We start from the raw sequence: 15799 nt of genomic DNA, 5'->3' as shown, positions 1-15799 counted from the left end.
CAGGACTATATTACTCATTATTATTATCAAAGAAAGAAATATTTACAGAATATATATTTCACTCCACAGACAATTTTGATATTGATACATTTTTAAAAATTAAACAACCATAGTAATGTGTTCTCTCCTTTTCTAAGCTAAAAATTGGTCTGAAATATGTCAAGTTACAAGAAACTATTCAATTAGCAACAAACCAATTGTCATTCACAATAAATTAAGTCAAATTGTTTTTTTTTTTTATCATTTCGGTGGAACCTATATTTATCATCCTCCATATATAAAATGTAATAATATTCAGGAATGTCTTTCCAACACTGCCAATTGATCGGGGGGTAAAAGTTCAACCAGTTTCTTCCAGCTCGGTTTCAGTATAGAACTCTGGCGATGCAACGGTCACAACGGCGGTGGCTGTATCGGTCCCGGGCGAGAGGCCCTGTTCCTGGCCACCCTGCAGGTAAGCGGGTACCGGAGGCAAACCGTTATCCGTGACGTGACCTACCTGTGCGCTGCCACGGCCCGGTTGTTCAGATACTTCTGGGCGGTCATGACGCCAACGAAGAGGAAATTGTTGGACCGGCTGCCCGGCTGCTCTGTAGCTGGGGAACCGTTATCTTGCGGTGGCCATAACGCCCCTCCGCGTTCCTTCCTGAGAGCCGCGTTGATGCCGCATCCGCCGGGGCTGGCAGTCCGTTTCTGCCCGGCTTTCTTCAACTCGGTGGCCCGCGGTAGGATGAGTCTGGACGCCAGCGTGAAGCCGACCACCAGCCCGAGCAGGACACTGAACCATGCTCTTCGGCTTCGACCTGCCATTCCCCCGAAACTTCAGCCGCCGCCGCGTGTCCTCGCCGCGTCGTAACAGCGTCTCCGAAACCCGAAAAAAAAGGGGGAATGTTGAAAACAAAAGAAAAAGAAACGGTCGGGGGAACTTAAAGCGTGAGACCGGATCAGTAGAGCTCCTGCGTCTCCGGGAAACCGGGTTCACGCACACTCTCTCATGCTAGAAAAGCCCTTTTCTTCCAGTTGCCTACGTAGCATCACAGCGGTCTCCTTGAAGCCGCCACCTGAACCTTTGCTGCTGCCGCCGCGAACCATCAACTTCTCCGTCGCTGCCGGCCGTTGGGAACACTGAGGACTTCACCGGCAAACAGCAGCAACAGCAGTCCGTCGCTCTGCCTCGAATAACGGCTCTAATCTCGCCATTTTCTCGCCATTTCAAGAATGTCGGGCTGCCGAAGTCGCTGCTGCCTGCGAAGGGTTTGACGTTGCTTTTTGACCCTACGGAATTTCCGTAGCGGCGCTGTGACTTGCTGGGAGGACCAATCAAGACAACTCACCCGCGTTGCGTTCAAAGCATTTGCGAAAATGCAGATGAGCGTTTGCCAAGACCGTGATTTTCAAAATTATTTTAACCATCATCATCATTTTCATCATACGAACAATTTAAATACGGACTTTGAAATGCAAGCACAGTGACGTTGATCACGCAGTGATGACCGATAACATACATTTGTTTGTTTGCTTGTGTGTGTGTGTGAAATATATGTATCCTTTTGGGTTGTAGATGTGTTGTAGTGCTTTGCAATTCAAACTGATCGATTCGTTTATTAAAACATCTCCCTCGTTTGTTGAGTGTAAAAATATAACAAAGAAATCGACTTTAATTAATGTTCTTAAAGTGGGATTAAATTCTTTCACACTTTATTACGGGGCAGCAGTAACATGAGGATAAATAGTGAGGCGAGGACAGAGAGGCTATTTCTTTTTCCAACGATCAGATGAACCCAAATGCGGCAGGAATCTCAGACAGCTCTGTGGTCTCGGTCGCCTCCCAGTGGGTGTTGTTAGTTCTGCACCCCTCGGTAAGACCAGCTTTTTATTTCTAATAGCTGATAAATCTGGGAGAGATATTGACTAGTTGCCATCAGACATTCCTGACTGGTATGTAAGAGTCTACCGCTGCTCGTCTGTTAACTGTATCTTACATTGATCGAAATCTTACATTGATAATAGTTTTTGCGTAGGGTGCAATAAAGCAAATTGTAGAAAATACTGAGTTTCAAGAGCTCCCAAAATTTCTGCCATGCTTGTATATTCTATTTCTATGACGAAACAATTTCAACTTTTAATTTTGATATTATTTATCCTCTTTTTGAAGATTATTACACATAAATGTGTTAAGGGAACAGGCAAAAGGAAGAGGAGTATTTTGTTCCTAATTTTTCAGTTAAAACTCATGTTAACATTTAAAGATGCAGCAGTGTGAGGGTAATGTTATTTGAACCCCAGGAAAAAAACACGTTCAGACAAATCCCTCACGCAACATCTCTGCACTACATAATCCCTCTTGTGACATGTTAGCCTCAACTTCATCAGGGGGAGCCTTTACACAACCCCCTTTCCAGTTGAACAGTGCTTTTTCAGACCTTCTCTTATGTGGCAGCATGGTGCCCTGCATCTCTGCACAGGTGCCCCTTTCAGTGTCCAGCCCCTGGAGCCATGTTATGCGAAGAACCAATGTACCCCTCCCCCCCCCCCATTTACTTCACCCATCATTACACAAATACAATTAGCCTATCACTGTGTGTTGGACTTGACTTTGGTAGAAAAACAATTATCGCATTAAAATTCTTAAAATTCCTCCTAAATGATGCAATTCCCTCACTGCTCTTTATTTTCATGACCTTGGGTAAATGCCATTATAGTGATGGTTGGCTTAAAACAGTTACATCATGCATTCAGTTCTTAACACAAAGTCCACTTTGATCAAAGAGAATGGATATTTTTTCCAGGCAGATTTTTATTGCATAAAAACAGGATGGTTGAAACAGGTGCAACGTCAGGTTACCTTGCTGTTACAGCTTGTTTGGGCTTCAGCCATCAGTGAAAAGCTAAACTTCATTTACTTCTGACTGCCTACTAACTAATTCACTGATTTTTGGCAACTATCTTGCTTTTATATATAATCTCTTGCAACTTGCCAATTACTTTTCATTGTGATCTGAGTGTCATTAGAGACAAAGTTTGGGAAATGTAACAAAGTGCAGGAACCAAGATGACTAGGAGCAGTGACAATGTATAACAGCGTCACCGTATGACTGAAAAGGACGGGAAAACTTGTTGTGAGGAAAGATTTAAATTTCCAGCCATGATGTTGAGAGAGTAATAGAAAAACAAAGTAAACCAAAAGAAAACACACTGCCTATGAAGTTTATCAGCCCAGCCTTGGGGTTTTCAATCCTTTACAGGCTTGGCTTCATTACAAGCTACTAGGAGAAGTAAACAGATGAGCAGTCGCCGGTTCTGGATTCTCAGCTTCCTTCAGCTAGTCAGTGTGAAGTTGAAGAGGTCAGAGATCAAAGGTCATGCAGACCCATGTCCCTGACCACCTTTAACCTCATCCACTAGAGGAGGGACCCCTTCTGCCAGGCCGCCAGGTGCAGGAACCCCCACCCTCCCCTGACAGGGGGTTGTAGTCTGAAACAGGAGAGATCGAAGTGAGAATCAGAGCATCATGAAGCTGAGAAACCGATTTACTCTTTTTCTTTCAAGAGAATTGTCTTCAAATTTAGAACACATGTAATAGCGGCTAACAACATCAAGCATCTATTTTATCAATTCAACTATTCCTGGGAACGCAGTTTGTTTAAAAAACAAAAAAAAAACAAAAAAAAACATCAGGATGACTGTCTTGCCACAGTCTGCGGCATCTGGTCCGATTTCAGATTCAAGTGAAGAACCACACTAGCTTCCATTCAATTACCGGAGCTGCGCAACAGCTTCTTGTCTGTCTTTGGTTTCATTACGGTGGCAGATGACTCAGCCTGGTCGCTGCCCTGTAGACACACACACACACACAAACACACACACAGGCACAGAAAAAAAGTCCTTACTGGATCACATGTCAACCAAATGCTGAAAATGTGCGTGCACAGCTCAAATAGACATCAGGAATATCGATATATAAAACAGACTCAAACAGAGGTTATGGGTGTTTATTTAAAAAGAAAAAACAAACAAGGGCACGCTTCGCTTGTTCAACTTACGGGGCAAGTTACTGAAGCAGGTGGAAAAGAACTGCAATTGCATATTTCATTACATTGATAAGTCTCTTAGATTGAATAACAACTGCTTTCAGCCACATTCTTTCCAACTCAGGAATGAATTAAACCATATTCAACAAGGTTAATGTTACCCATAAAACATACTATTTCATCAGGTGTTCACGCACCAATCAGTATGTGCCAGGATTGCGTCAGAAAAACACAAACAAAATGAAACATTGCTGCCATAAGAAGCTAATCAGCAAAGCCGGGGTTCTCATCTAGAGTCCAACCTGCTGTGATGTATATAAGGGATCACCAGGTAGTATGGCAACCTGTTCCAATACTCAAAATGAGCCCTGCTCAAATTGTGACTAATAAATTGTTTCAAAAAAGGCTTGAGGAAAATATGCCAATGTAATGTCATGTATTTAAATAGCGCAACTACTAAAATACAATCACGGCTTTCAAAAAAGCCCCCGGGTCAACTGTATTGGGACTGAAACTTCGACAACCAGTGTGACAGCAACTGGAACTTAAGTATTCAATATATATAAAAATTGTTCTAAACATGAGTGGGCCCAACTGAACCTGGGTTTAAGGCACCACCTGAATCCTGCAGTGAAGACGAAGACTAAAGGGACGGTATGCCTTACAGCACACATCAAACTCAAGTCCCACAATGCACTACGAGTGCTGTGGCATGTCAATCGAGTGCCGCAACCCCGAGTCCCACCTGCTCATCAGCTGGCCTTCCTGAGTTACCTTTGGTCAACTGTCAGCTAACCCTCTCCCCCAAAAAATGGGTCGACGGGTTTACCCATTTAAATCCCCCATAAAAGGGGGTTAAAAGACAAGTGGGAGGCAGAGTATGTTCGTGGAGAGAGCAGCAACACTTCTGATACTGCGCGGCAGTCGATTTTTATTCATCAAGTGGACTGAGATCTGTGCGTAACAGAGGAACTTTTGGGGTTAAGATCAATGCATGGCACAACTACGAGAAAGGATATCTTTGAAGTGGTATGCAATAATGAAATGGGTCTGCCTTGGGATAAACCTGTGTCACTGACAACAGATGGAGCACCAGTGATGTGGAATGAGTGGATTGGTGGGCAGGATCCAGGAGAAAATGTGCAAGGAATTACTCTGGAAATTTCTCAGGAAAGCTGCTTATAGAAGTCCATTCGCATCTCAATGCGTCAACCGCTTGACGAATGTTGAAGGCTTCCTTTTGTATCACATACCGACGCATTAAGAACCCCTTTCTTGTCATTTTTTGACAGACCTGGAGTGTCATGTCGACATCACTTATTTCTCTCAAAACCTGACGAAAATAAAAGCGGAGTTAGTATTTTGTACGTTTGTGTTCTAGGGAAATTGCGTTGACCCCCGACGAGAAAGGGGTGCCTAATGTGTCAGTATGTGACACATGGGATTGTCATCAAGAAAATTGGGGGGAAAAAAATAAAGACGCTTCTCCAGGTTTATCATGAAATGACAAAAAGGGTATGCCTGATGCGTCGGTATGTGACGCCAAGGGACACTTCAAAATTGGTCAGGCGGTTGACACATTGTGATGAAAATGTGTTGCTTATGGAGCAATAAGAAATACATGCAACAGTTTTTCTACTGTTCATATGCAAGAACTTATAAGCTCTGCCAGTTCAAGGTTCTGGCTCAGACTACAGAGCATCAGAGAGCAGGAAACTGAGCTGTACTGTTTCCTTTTTGGACTTTACTTTTGCAAGGCATGTTGGATTTTTCTTTAAAAGGAAATTCTTTTTTGGCTGTGGAAAAAATCTTCATTAGAAATTACCCTGGAAATGCTGTAGACAGAGGCATAAGAAATTATTGCTACTGATTTTATTTAATGTTTATTTGTGTTTTAATAGGCAATAGTTTAGCAGTTTTTTTAGTTTCAGGGTCAATATGTGTAATATGTCCATTTCAATACATTTTTCAATTAACACTGAACCACTTAAGCCCTCGACTTGTACCAATTTTTTTAATTTTGGCCCACTGTGTATCTTAGTTTGATACCTCTGCCTTACAGCCTCTGGTGGCCACTTCATGAAGTAAAGTTTAAATACCTTGGATTGGTTTTCCTTTTTTGACCCCAAAATTTTGTTTTGTTTTTAAAACAAATTAAAACCTTGCTGTCTCACTTCGCCCTCTTTCAATATTTGTAAAAAGGAAAACATTTGCACCAAACAGATCTTGAGAAAAATGTTAAAAAGTCTCCCTGCCACAGTACTCTCTTCCAGACACACAAATCCACCTGAGCGAGTTTGTTTCCTCTGCTGCTCTTTCCCTGCTGCAGATTCTCCCAGTCCTCGATCTTCTGACGCCGCCTCTCCTCCTCCTGCTAGGGGTGAAAAGCAAAATGGAAATAAAATACACAGTCCTTTCTCATCTATGTCACCTACCTCACTCCTCTCCAAAAATTCTGTCCCTTGTTTATCCCTGAACCCCTTGTTCAAAGTCACCTGTCTCACCCTTTGGATGAATGACTGCCCTTTTCTTTCTAGTGGTCCCCTCATCTGTGTCTCTTACCTGTTTCTGCTTCTCTTTGAAAGCAGCAGCCTTGGCATCCTGCTCCTCTTGCATCCTCCTGCGAGCTGCCTCCATGGCCTCCTGCCTCCGGGCCACAAACCCAGGATCTGCAGGACAGAGAGAAAACAACCTCATCCTCTCCTTCTCACAAGTTTTGACCTTTTAGCCCCAAACATTAATCACAAAACAATTATGGCTGAGCTTTTAATAACGTGTTTTTGTCTAAAAGGAACAAACTTCTTTAAGATAAACTTTGATCCCCATTAGGGAGATTCTTGTCACAGCAGCGTAACAGTTATGTCAAAAAAATAAAATAAAAATGAATAAAAATAAATAAAAATAGAGAAAAGATAGCAAGACATCTATGAATAAATAGACAGGGATAACAATGAACATGAAGGCGCAGTAAGGGTGAAAAATACACAACCAGAACAACAATACAAATAGGAATGACAAGAATAAAAATAGACAGGAGGCGTGCGGGCTGGGAACAACAAGGACAAAACAGACAGCAGAGTTGGTCATGATGTGAATGAGTAAGGTAGTGAGATGGTGGAAGCAGCACAGATGCACCTCAGGCCGGTCAGAGTTGTGTGCTGTAAAGACTGTTGTATAGTGTGATGGCCGTGGGCACAAAGGAGCATCTGAAGTGCTCAGTTCTGCACTGGGGTGGGATGAACCGTTAGCTGAAGGAGCTGCCCATCAGCCACAGCTCGTTGTGATACATAACACTGTATCAGTTGTGTGACCAGTCCAATTTATTGTTAATGTGGACCCCAAGGTACTTTTAAGAGTCCATTATCTCCACCTCTTCACCCTGGATGGTGATTGGTACTAGTCTCCTCCGACTCTTCCCAAAATCCACAACCACTTCCTTGGTCTTGGAGATGTTGAGTAGGAGGTGGTTCTGGTTGCTTCACTCAACAAAACCCGAAATGAGACCTCTGTACTCCTCAATGTCATCGATGCATCCAGCAATGGAAGCGCCATTGGAGAACTTCTGAGTTGTACCAGAAGTCAGAGGTGAAGAAGGTGAAGAGGAATAGAGACAGGACAGTTCCTTGAGGCACTCCTGTTCTGCACGCCACGGCCTCGGAAACACAGCCATCCACCCTAACATACAGCGACTGTCCTGTGACGTAGTCCAGGATCCAGGCAGTGATGTCAGGGTGAAGCTGCATACTCAATAGCTTGTCATTGAGGAGCATGGGTTGGACACTGTTGAAGGCACTGGAGAAGTTAAAGAAGGTGACTCACAGTGCTTCCCTCAAGGTGGGATAGGGCCCTATGGGTGAGGAGGATGATTGCATCCTTCACACCCATGTGCTGCCTGTACACAAACTGCAGAGGGTCCAGGGAAGCAAATAGCTGGTCTTTGAGGTGCTGGGGTACAAGCCTCTCAAACAACTTCATGGCATGTGTTATTTGTGTCACTGGCCTGTAGTCATTGAGAGTACTTGTACATTTGTACATCCCTTCTTGGGTACTAGGACAATGCAGGAGGTTTTCCAGAGGTCAGGCATCTTCAGTTGCTCAGAGAGGTTGAAGAGGTGCTGGAAGACACTAGCAAGCTGCCCACGACACACCTTGGGGGCAAGGGGGTAGTGGTCATGTCTGTGCTCAGAGGGGAAGAGGTGGTGTCGTCGATGGGGGGGGGGGGGGGGGGGGGTCCGTGGCAGGAGGGGGATGGGGGGGAGCAGAGCTTACAGCAGAGGTATGAGGAGGAGGGGGAAGGGAACCCAGAGCTCACTGGGGTGTCACACCTATTGAAGAAAAAGGTTTAGCTCCGCAGCAAAAACATGGCCACCCTCAGTTCCAGGCATGGTTTTCCCACAGCCTGTCATCTTCCACACCTCCCTCCAAAACTCCCTAGTTTTACGCCGCTCCATCTCTCAACTTTCTCCTTGTAGTTGAGTTTTCTCTCCCTCAGTTCCCTCTGGATGGCCCTGAGGGTCTGGCGGTCCTCAGCCATGAAGGCTGTCTTCTTCTTAAGGCCTTTGATGTCCATGCTGATCCATGGCTTGTCATTGGAACAACAGTCCTTTTCTGATGGGACTATGTTGTCCTCTCAGAATTTGATGTAGTCTGTTATGCAACAGTAGGGGCCCTCGATGTAGTCACCTAAGTACTTTTCAAAAAGGCTCCAGTCTGTGGCATCACAGCACCCCTGCAATGCCTCCTCTGTGGCTTTGGACTAGATCTTCACAGACGTGGTGCTGGCCGTCTGCCGCCTCATCACCGGTGTGTTGGCAGTGTCCAGGAGTGCCAGGTTATGATCAGAGTTACCCAGAGGACACAGAGTTGTATGCATGCCTCACATTGACATACAGGAAGGCCAGAGTTTATTCCCTCTTGTTGCAGTATACGTATTGGGTGAAGGTGGAGAGAATGTGATTGAGGAGGATGTGGTTGAAGTCCCCGCTGATCAGGATGAAAGCGCTGGGGTAGTGCGTCTGCAGGTCCGTGATCGCCGAGAGGATGATATCACCGGCGCTGGCTGTGGCCACAGACGGAGGAACGTGGGCAAGCACCAGGATAGTGTGTGAAAACTCACACGGGAGGTTGCAGGGCCAAGTCCTACCGCCATGAGCTTCACATCGTGGGTGCACACAGACCTTCACGGTGATATGACTAGGGTTGCACCATATCTTGTTAACGTAAACAGCAAACCCTCCTCCCCACCACTTTCTCTCTCCCGATCTGCGCGTATCAAAGGGAAGCCGGACAGATCAATGGCGCTGTCCAGTATGTTCACCTGTAGCCAGGTGTTTTTCCTCAGTACTGGCGGAGGGAACACTATGGCAAACACGGTGCACCGCAGAAACAGTATATAGTCCCACCCGCGAAAGAAGAGTGGGCAGGTAAATAACTCAAGAAAAAAAGAGCAAAAGATAATGGAAGGTGCTTAAAAGGCTGCTGTCTTCCAGTGCCATCTTGAAAAAACAAAAAAAATTCAAAAACAGACACCATGATGACAGAATTCTGCGGTGTTTGCTCCATGATGGTACCTGAGGATCTCGTTTTACAGAGAGATTTTAAAACCAGTTTGAGAAGATTTTGGTGTTTCTCAACACCTGACCCTTTAAAACCGCTATCTTAACATTGCCTATTGGAACAATTCTTGGAAAAGCATAACAACTAAAAGTACATTATGTCAAATGACCGCAACCTTTCTTCAAACTACAAGCTGTGGGGGCGCTGACCTTGATGTGTGTCAGGGGGCGAGCTACGGGGGGGCTGACTGGACCGCCTCTTGCTCAGGTGGTGGATCAGCAGGTAGAGGAGGAGTGTCACAGCCAGAAGATACCACCCATAGTCTGAAAGCAGACTGCCGACTGTGGAGGAAGCAAAAAAAAATATTGGTATCAATATAGTAATAGACAATATATTGTTATGTCCATGTTGAGCTGTGTAGTTAGTACTGCCTGACCAGCAGGGGGTGCTGTTGTGTTATGTACCTGTTGAAACATGCATAACAAGGTGTCCAAAGTACACAATGGAGCAACTAAAGCCTCCAAACAGTTTGTGCCTGGAGGCAAATTTGGCAGAAAACTGGTGTTTGTGGATCCAGAAGTTCGAGTTGTACCTGATAGCTATCGGCATCGCTGACATATCAGAGAAGGTGAAATGCGCGACTTTCCTAAATGTCACGGGAGACGATGCGATAAAGGTATTTAATACAGTGGACTTTGATGATGAGGGTGATGACCTAGACATACTGAAAGACAGGTTTCGGCAATAATGAGCCAAGGAGGAATATAACTTATGAGATATGTTTTCTTCTCGAGGATCCAAGGTAAGAATGAGCTGATCTATGCGCATGTGACAGACCTGAAAAACAAAGCTAGGACTGTGAGTTTGGCCAGCTCACAGACTCGCTGATAAGAGACCGCATAGTATTTGGTGTCACAAATGATTCGGTCAAGACAAGACTGCTCAGGGAACCCGATTTAACATTGAACAAAGCTGTTGATATCTGCAGAGCTAACAAAGCTACACAAACTCACCTAAAGGCTTTGCATGAAGAAAATTAGGTGGTAGGGAATAAGCTAAGTATATTGAAGCTAAGAAAAGGTGCGAATGATAAACGTGAGTGCAGTAAATGTGGATAAAAATATGAACCTTGCAAGTGTCCTGCCTTTGGCCAAACATGCAACGTGTGCTCAAGACAAAACACACTTCGCCCGCATGTGGCCAACAAAACTGAAGGAAAGCTATTGGAAAAAGGAGAGAAGTGTGAATGAAATTGAACAAGAAGATAATGAAATGTTCATTGGAGCTCTAGAGTCAAAGAAGAGTGGAACGAAAGAAAAAATACTTCTCAGACTGAAAGCGAAACTACAAAAGAAACGAAAAAACGTGGACCGAGTAATCACAGCGAATGGTCAAAAGTGTATGTTCAGGATAGATACTGCCGCAGATTGCAATGTGCTACCTCTTTTAGCCTTTCAGAAAGTAACTGACAAGGATACGGCACTACAAGAGTCCAATACCAAGTTAGTCACATAGTCACACCAGAAAGCACTGCCATTGGGCATGGCGAAGTTGAAGTGCGAGTACAAAACTAGACCAGCTGCACAAGTTGGAGTTTCAAGTAATAGGAGAAGACTTACCAGCTATCCTAGGAGATAGCTGCATTGCATTGAAACAGGGCTGATCAAAGGAGTCTACAAAGCAGACAAAGTAGTGGAAACAGACATCCCGTGGATATATGACGATGTGTTCACTGGGTCGGGATGTGTACCTGTAAGGCATCGCATTCAGCTAGGTCCAGTTATTCACCCACCCAGAAAAGTGCCATTAGGTCTGAAAGGCCAAATCAAAAGTGAACTGGACAGGATAGAGAAGCCTGATGTAGTTTTAAGACAAACAGAGCCCATAGATTGGGTTAACAGCATGGTCACAGTCAGAAAGCCCAACTAAAAAATACAACTGTGCAGTGACCCCCAGGACATCAACAAAGCCATAAAAAGGGAACACTACCCATTGCGGACAGTGGAGGAGGTTGTGGCAGAGATGCAAAATGCAAAGATCTTTACTGTATTAGATGCTAACCATGGGTTCTGGGGAATACAACTAAATAAAGCCTGTTCTAAGTTGTGTACTTTCAACACCTTTCTGTAGGTACTGATTCAAACGACTTCCCTTTGGAGTCTCATAAACGGCAGAAGTTTTCCAGAAATGCATTGCTCAGAGACAGGAGGACTTAGTAGTTTTGAACGTCATGGACAATATCCTTGTGTAGGATGCAGACAAGGAACTGCACGACAAAAGGCTGAGACAGCTGCTTGACAGGATAAAGAGCATTAATCTCAGGCTAAACAAAGACAAGCGTAATACTGCAAGGACAGAGATACAGTATATTGGTCACATTCTGAGTGCAGAGGGACTGAAGCAAGACCAAGAGAAAGTCACAGCAATAATAATCATGCAACAGCCACAAGAAAAATCTGCACTGACGAGGTTCTTAGGCATGGTCATCCTGAACCTATCCGATGTGACTGCTCCTCTTCTGGAAAAGGATGTTCTGTGGCAGTGAGGAGTACTGCATCAACGCAGCTTTGAAAACTTGAAGAAACTGGTAAGGAACACCCCAGTGCTGAAGTTTTATGATGAACATAAAGATGTAACATTGTCTTTCGATGCGAGATCTGAAGGGTTGGGAGCTGGAATAATGTAGGAAGGACAACCAGTGGCTTACGGCTCAAGAGCCCTTACTGACTTACAAAAAAGATATGCACAGATAGAAAAATAACTTTTGGCTATTGGTATGGATGTGAAAAATTCAAACAGTATCAGAATGGAAAAAAAGGTACAAGTGGAGTCAGACTATAAACCGCTTGAGGCAGTGTTTAAAAAAAGGACTACAAAAAGTTCCTCCCAGACTGGTAAAACTGCTGATGAGTATTCAGGCATTTGACTTTTATACAGCCTACAAACCAGGAAAAGATTTGCACATTGCAGACACACAGTAGATCTCATCTGCAAGGACGGACTGAACAACTTCTAGATGAGGAACTAGAAGTTAACCTATTAGTAGATCTTCCAATCGCAGAGGAAAAACTGAGTCAGTTCAAAACTGCAACAGCAGGTGATCGTGAACTGCAGCTGGTGATGAAGGTAGTTCAATTGGGATGGCCAAAGCAGGTTAGCAGAGTTGTGGCTGAAATAAGGAAATACTGACATTGAGAACTCAGTGGCTCAGAAGGATTGTATTTTAAGACTAGTTGTGCCACAAACACTGAGAGCAGACATGCTTCTGAAAATACATTAAGGCCATCTGGGAATTCTCAAATGTAAAGAGAGAGCAAGAGATGTTTCGTTTTGGTCTGACATGTTCAAACAGATTGAGGGCATTGTGTTGAAGCAGGCCATCTGTAACACTTTCAAAAAGTGTTATGTGAACGAGCCACTTCTGTGCCATAACATTCCAGACAGGTCTTGGGCAAAACTGGGTGTGGATCTTTTCCACTTTGATCAAAGTCAATATTCATTCATTGATACACAGGACAAGGTAGTACCATCCCATGTGCCAAAATCCTAAGTAAAAACACATCTAGAAGCCCAATCCAGACTGTAAAGAAGCTATCTAAAATGAACAACAGGCCAGCTACCAGCAGGCTACCAGCCAGACACCACCTACCTACACTAACCGACAACAGCCTGAAATATATGCATGTCATCATAGCTCTTAAATCCATGTTTGCTAGGCATGGGATTCCAGATGAAGAGATGGCAGACAATGGACCGCAGTTTGCATGTGAAGAGTTCGCACAGTTTGCAGAAGAGTGGGAGTTTAAGCACACAACTTCAAGCCCAGGATTCCCACAATCTAATGGTCAAAGTGAACGAGCAATTCAAACCATAAAAACCTGCTCAATAAAGCACGAGAGAGCTAAAGAGACCCATAGTCTCCTGCCCAGCTGTTGATGGGTCAACAGCTGAAAGCAAAACTGCCTACAACTGCTCAGCTCTTAAAGCCTCAGCTGTACAAAAGAGTGCATGATCACATGAAGAAAAGGCAGCTGAAACAAAAACACACTTTTATCATGTGAACTACAGGAGAGAGAGACAGTTAGGTTCAAAGTTGGCAATACTTGGCAGCCAGCTGTAGTGAAACAAAGCCACGTCCAGCCAAGGTCTTTTGTGATCCAGACACCTGAAGGCAGCACCTGTAGGAGAAACATGCTGAAGAGCAGAGAGGATGGTTTTCCAACACAGAACATTACTGGTCAGGAAGAATTCCCAGAAACTCTGGTGACACCAGCACCTGTTGAAACTCCTGTGAAAGAGACTGAAACAACTAACGTGACTACAGCAGTTCCAGTGAAAACATCTGATTAAGCCTAAAAAATGTTTCTCACTGTAAAGTACATGGGGAATGCAAAGTTGAATAATTATTAATGTTACTTTACATGTTTCCTGCATAATGTTCATACTAATTTGAAAATGTAGTCATGGTTACCAGGTTACCAGGTTATTGTTATCATTTATGAGTCGGGTAGGCCTAGGGTGCAAACGTTATTCACTGTATATCCTTCATTTTGAAGGGAGATGTGATGTGTGGTTGGTACCGCCTGACCAGCAGGGGCGCTGTTACCTTATGTACCTGTTGAATGACCTGTTATTTATGCAGAACGAGACTTCAGTAAACAGTCGAGTTGAAACAGTGATCTCCGTCTAAGTCTATCTTCACTTCGTATTTATATAATATCCCCATTACATGATACATGTGACTAGACAGACCATGAAAACCTAAACTATAACACTATAATTACAAGGACTCGATGAATTGCTGCCTTTTTTTGTGAAAAAGTAAAACAATATTTTGATGGAATAAATCTGGCAAGGCTTAAAAAACAAGATTTTGATTCTGAATAGATTTTTGAAAATATTTTAGGTCTTTATCGGACATTCGAATACTAATAAATCTCTTACCAGAGAATGGATGTAATTTAGAAATTATTATTAGTGTACTTCCTCATTGACTGATGGGATTTCCTATGTACTGATAGCTACATAACTTGTTCAGGTTTGAATTGCCATGAATTTGAGGATCATACTTTTTACATTTTGGGGAAAATTTTGTCATTTTTTTATTTATTTATTTTGACAGTATTAGTGTTTAAATGACGAATGACGCCACAACCGGAAAAACATTTTAACACCTTTCGAAAAACATGTTGAGAGAAGAATGAATGTTCGTTATATTTCTGGTTGTTGAAGGTCAGCTCGAGTTTATATAAAATACTTAAGAAACAGTTGTTTTCCTCCAAGGGCCGATAGTGAAACAGATCTTAAACCGATGTGTTTAGTCAGCCTGAAGCTAATCGCCGTTTCAAAACAAACATTGCTAACCATTAGCATCTTTGCTCCAGCTTAAAATAGTCTCTGACGCTAAACGTCTCCCACGACAGACGCGATAGTGTTGTGGATTTAATACGTTACGAGAAGTGAAACAGCGGATTTTCGATCGATTTACCAACGACGGTGAAGGGACTCAAATCCGGATTTTTGAGGGGAGTCTTCATCTCCGGCGTGTCACCGCCTTCCACGTCCATGATCTCAACGTCGTCCAGCTTTGCGGCACCTGATAGATCCCGGACGCCGCCAGAAATAACGTGCCTCCCCGGGCCGCGCGGGAGATTTCGCCGGGTGTGAAGTAACCTGACGTGGCCGAGATCGCTTCACTGCTTCTGAAACTGTTGCGTTGACGTTTGCCAAGGGACTCTTCTTCTGTTTTGTGATTTGACATTTGCAAAGTATATACTTTACCGCCACCCAGTGGTTCAGAGCGGTAACCGACGTTGCCCAGTTCAACCTGTTTCAATTACCGTGTAATTGTGAGGAAACCGTGATGTAGCAGAGTGTAGACTTAGAAGGTACCGAGGGTCAACAGTCCAGAGTGATAGGGAGTGTGGAGAAGACATGAAGAAACAGGAAATTTAGTTCACGTGAGGATACTGAGGATGGGATTTGATTAAAGAAGCCTGATTCCCCTTGACAGCCTAAGAGGCCAGCTAATAAAATGATTGTTGGGTCATTTACTTTGTGTCAACTTCATAACCATTGTGTAATGTTCTGAGATGGCTACTTGGTTGAGTGGTCAATTCTGACTTCCGACTACTGTTACTTTGGATCTTCGGTGACTGAATTGCACTTTTTGTAAGTCGCTTTGGATAAAAGCGTCTGCCAAATGACTGTAA

At 43.8% G+C, this 15799-nt stretch overlaps 2 protein-coding genes across 2 annotated transcripts in view; both read right to left on the bottom strand.

The window, feature by feature from the left end:
• Positions 1–1801, bottom strand: part of chsy1 (chondroitin sulfate synthase 1) — a 57065-nt gene extending 55264 nt beyond the window's left edge. The window contains exon 1 of the mRNA XM_086143712.1: positions 500–1801. Coding sequence (XP_085999838.1) covers positions 500–810 — 311 coding nt within the window. The 5' untranslated portion in view covers positions 811–1801. The remainder of the gene's footprint in view (positions 1–499) is intronic.
• Positions 1802–2777: 976 nt separating this feature from the next.
• On the bottom strand, positions 2778–15338 carry selenos (selenoprotein S). The gene is made up of 6 exons (XM_086143711.1): positions 15076–15338; positions 9797–9928; positions 6594–6700; positions 6319–6405; positions 3761–3833; positions 2778–3474 (listed from the first exon to the last, which is right to left on the bottom strand). Exons 1-6 carry the CDS (start codon positions 15152–15154, stop codon positions 3395–3397), a joined length of 558 nt encoding a protein of 185 aa, XP_085999837.1. The 5' UTR covers positions 15155–15338; the 3' UTR covers positions 2778–3394.
• Between the last annotated feature and the right edge of the window lie 461 nt (positions 15339–15799).

Source organism: Fistularia commersonii, chromosome 3 (genome assembly GCF_037954325.1).
Source record: "Fistularia commersonii isolate RoL2024-O1a breed Wild chromosome 3, RoL_Fcom_v1.0, whole genome shotgun sequence".
Classification (NCBI taxonomy): Eukaryota; Metazoa; Chordata; class Actinopteri; order Syngnathiformes; family Fistulariidae; genus Fistularia; species Fistularia commersonii.
The sequence above is the reverse complement of the archived record's forward strand: the minus strand, read 5'-3'. Positions and strand labels throughout refer to the sequence as shown.

Bases quoted from the DNA above. Each gene is read 5' to 3' on its own strand.
- selenos (XM_086143711.1), bottom strand. From the start codon at position 15,154: ATGGACGTGGAAGGCGGTGACACGCCGGAGATGAAGACTCCCCTCAAA. The intron at 3,834-6,318 runs GTGGATTTGTGT...GTGTGTCTACAG, and splicing joins GAGGAAACAAACTCGCTCAG to GGCAGCGACCAGGCTGAGTC. The intron at 3,475-3,760 runs GTAATTGAATGG...CTCCTGTTTCAG, and splicing joins GAAGCTGTTGCGCAGCTCCG to ACTACAACCCCCTGTCAGGG.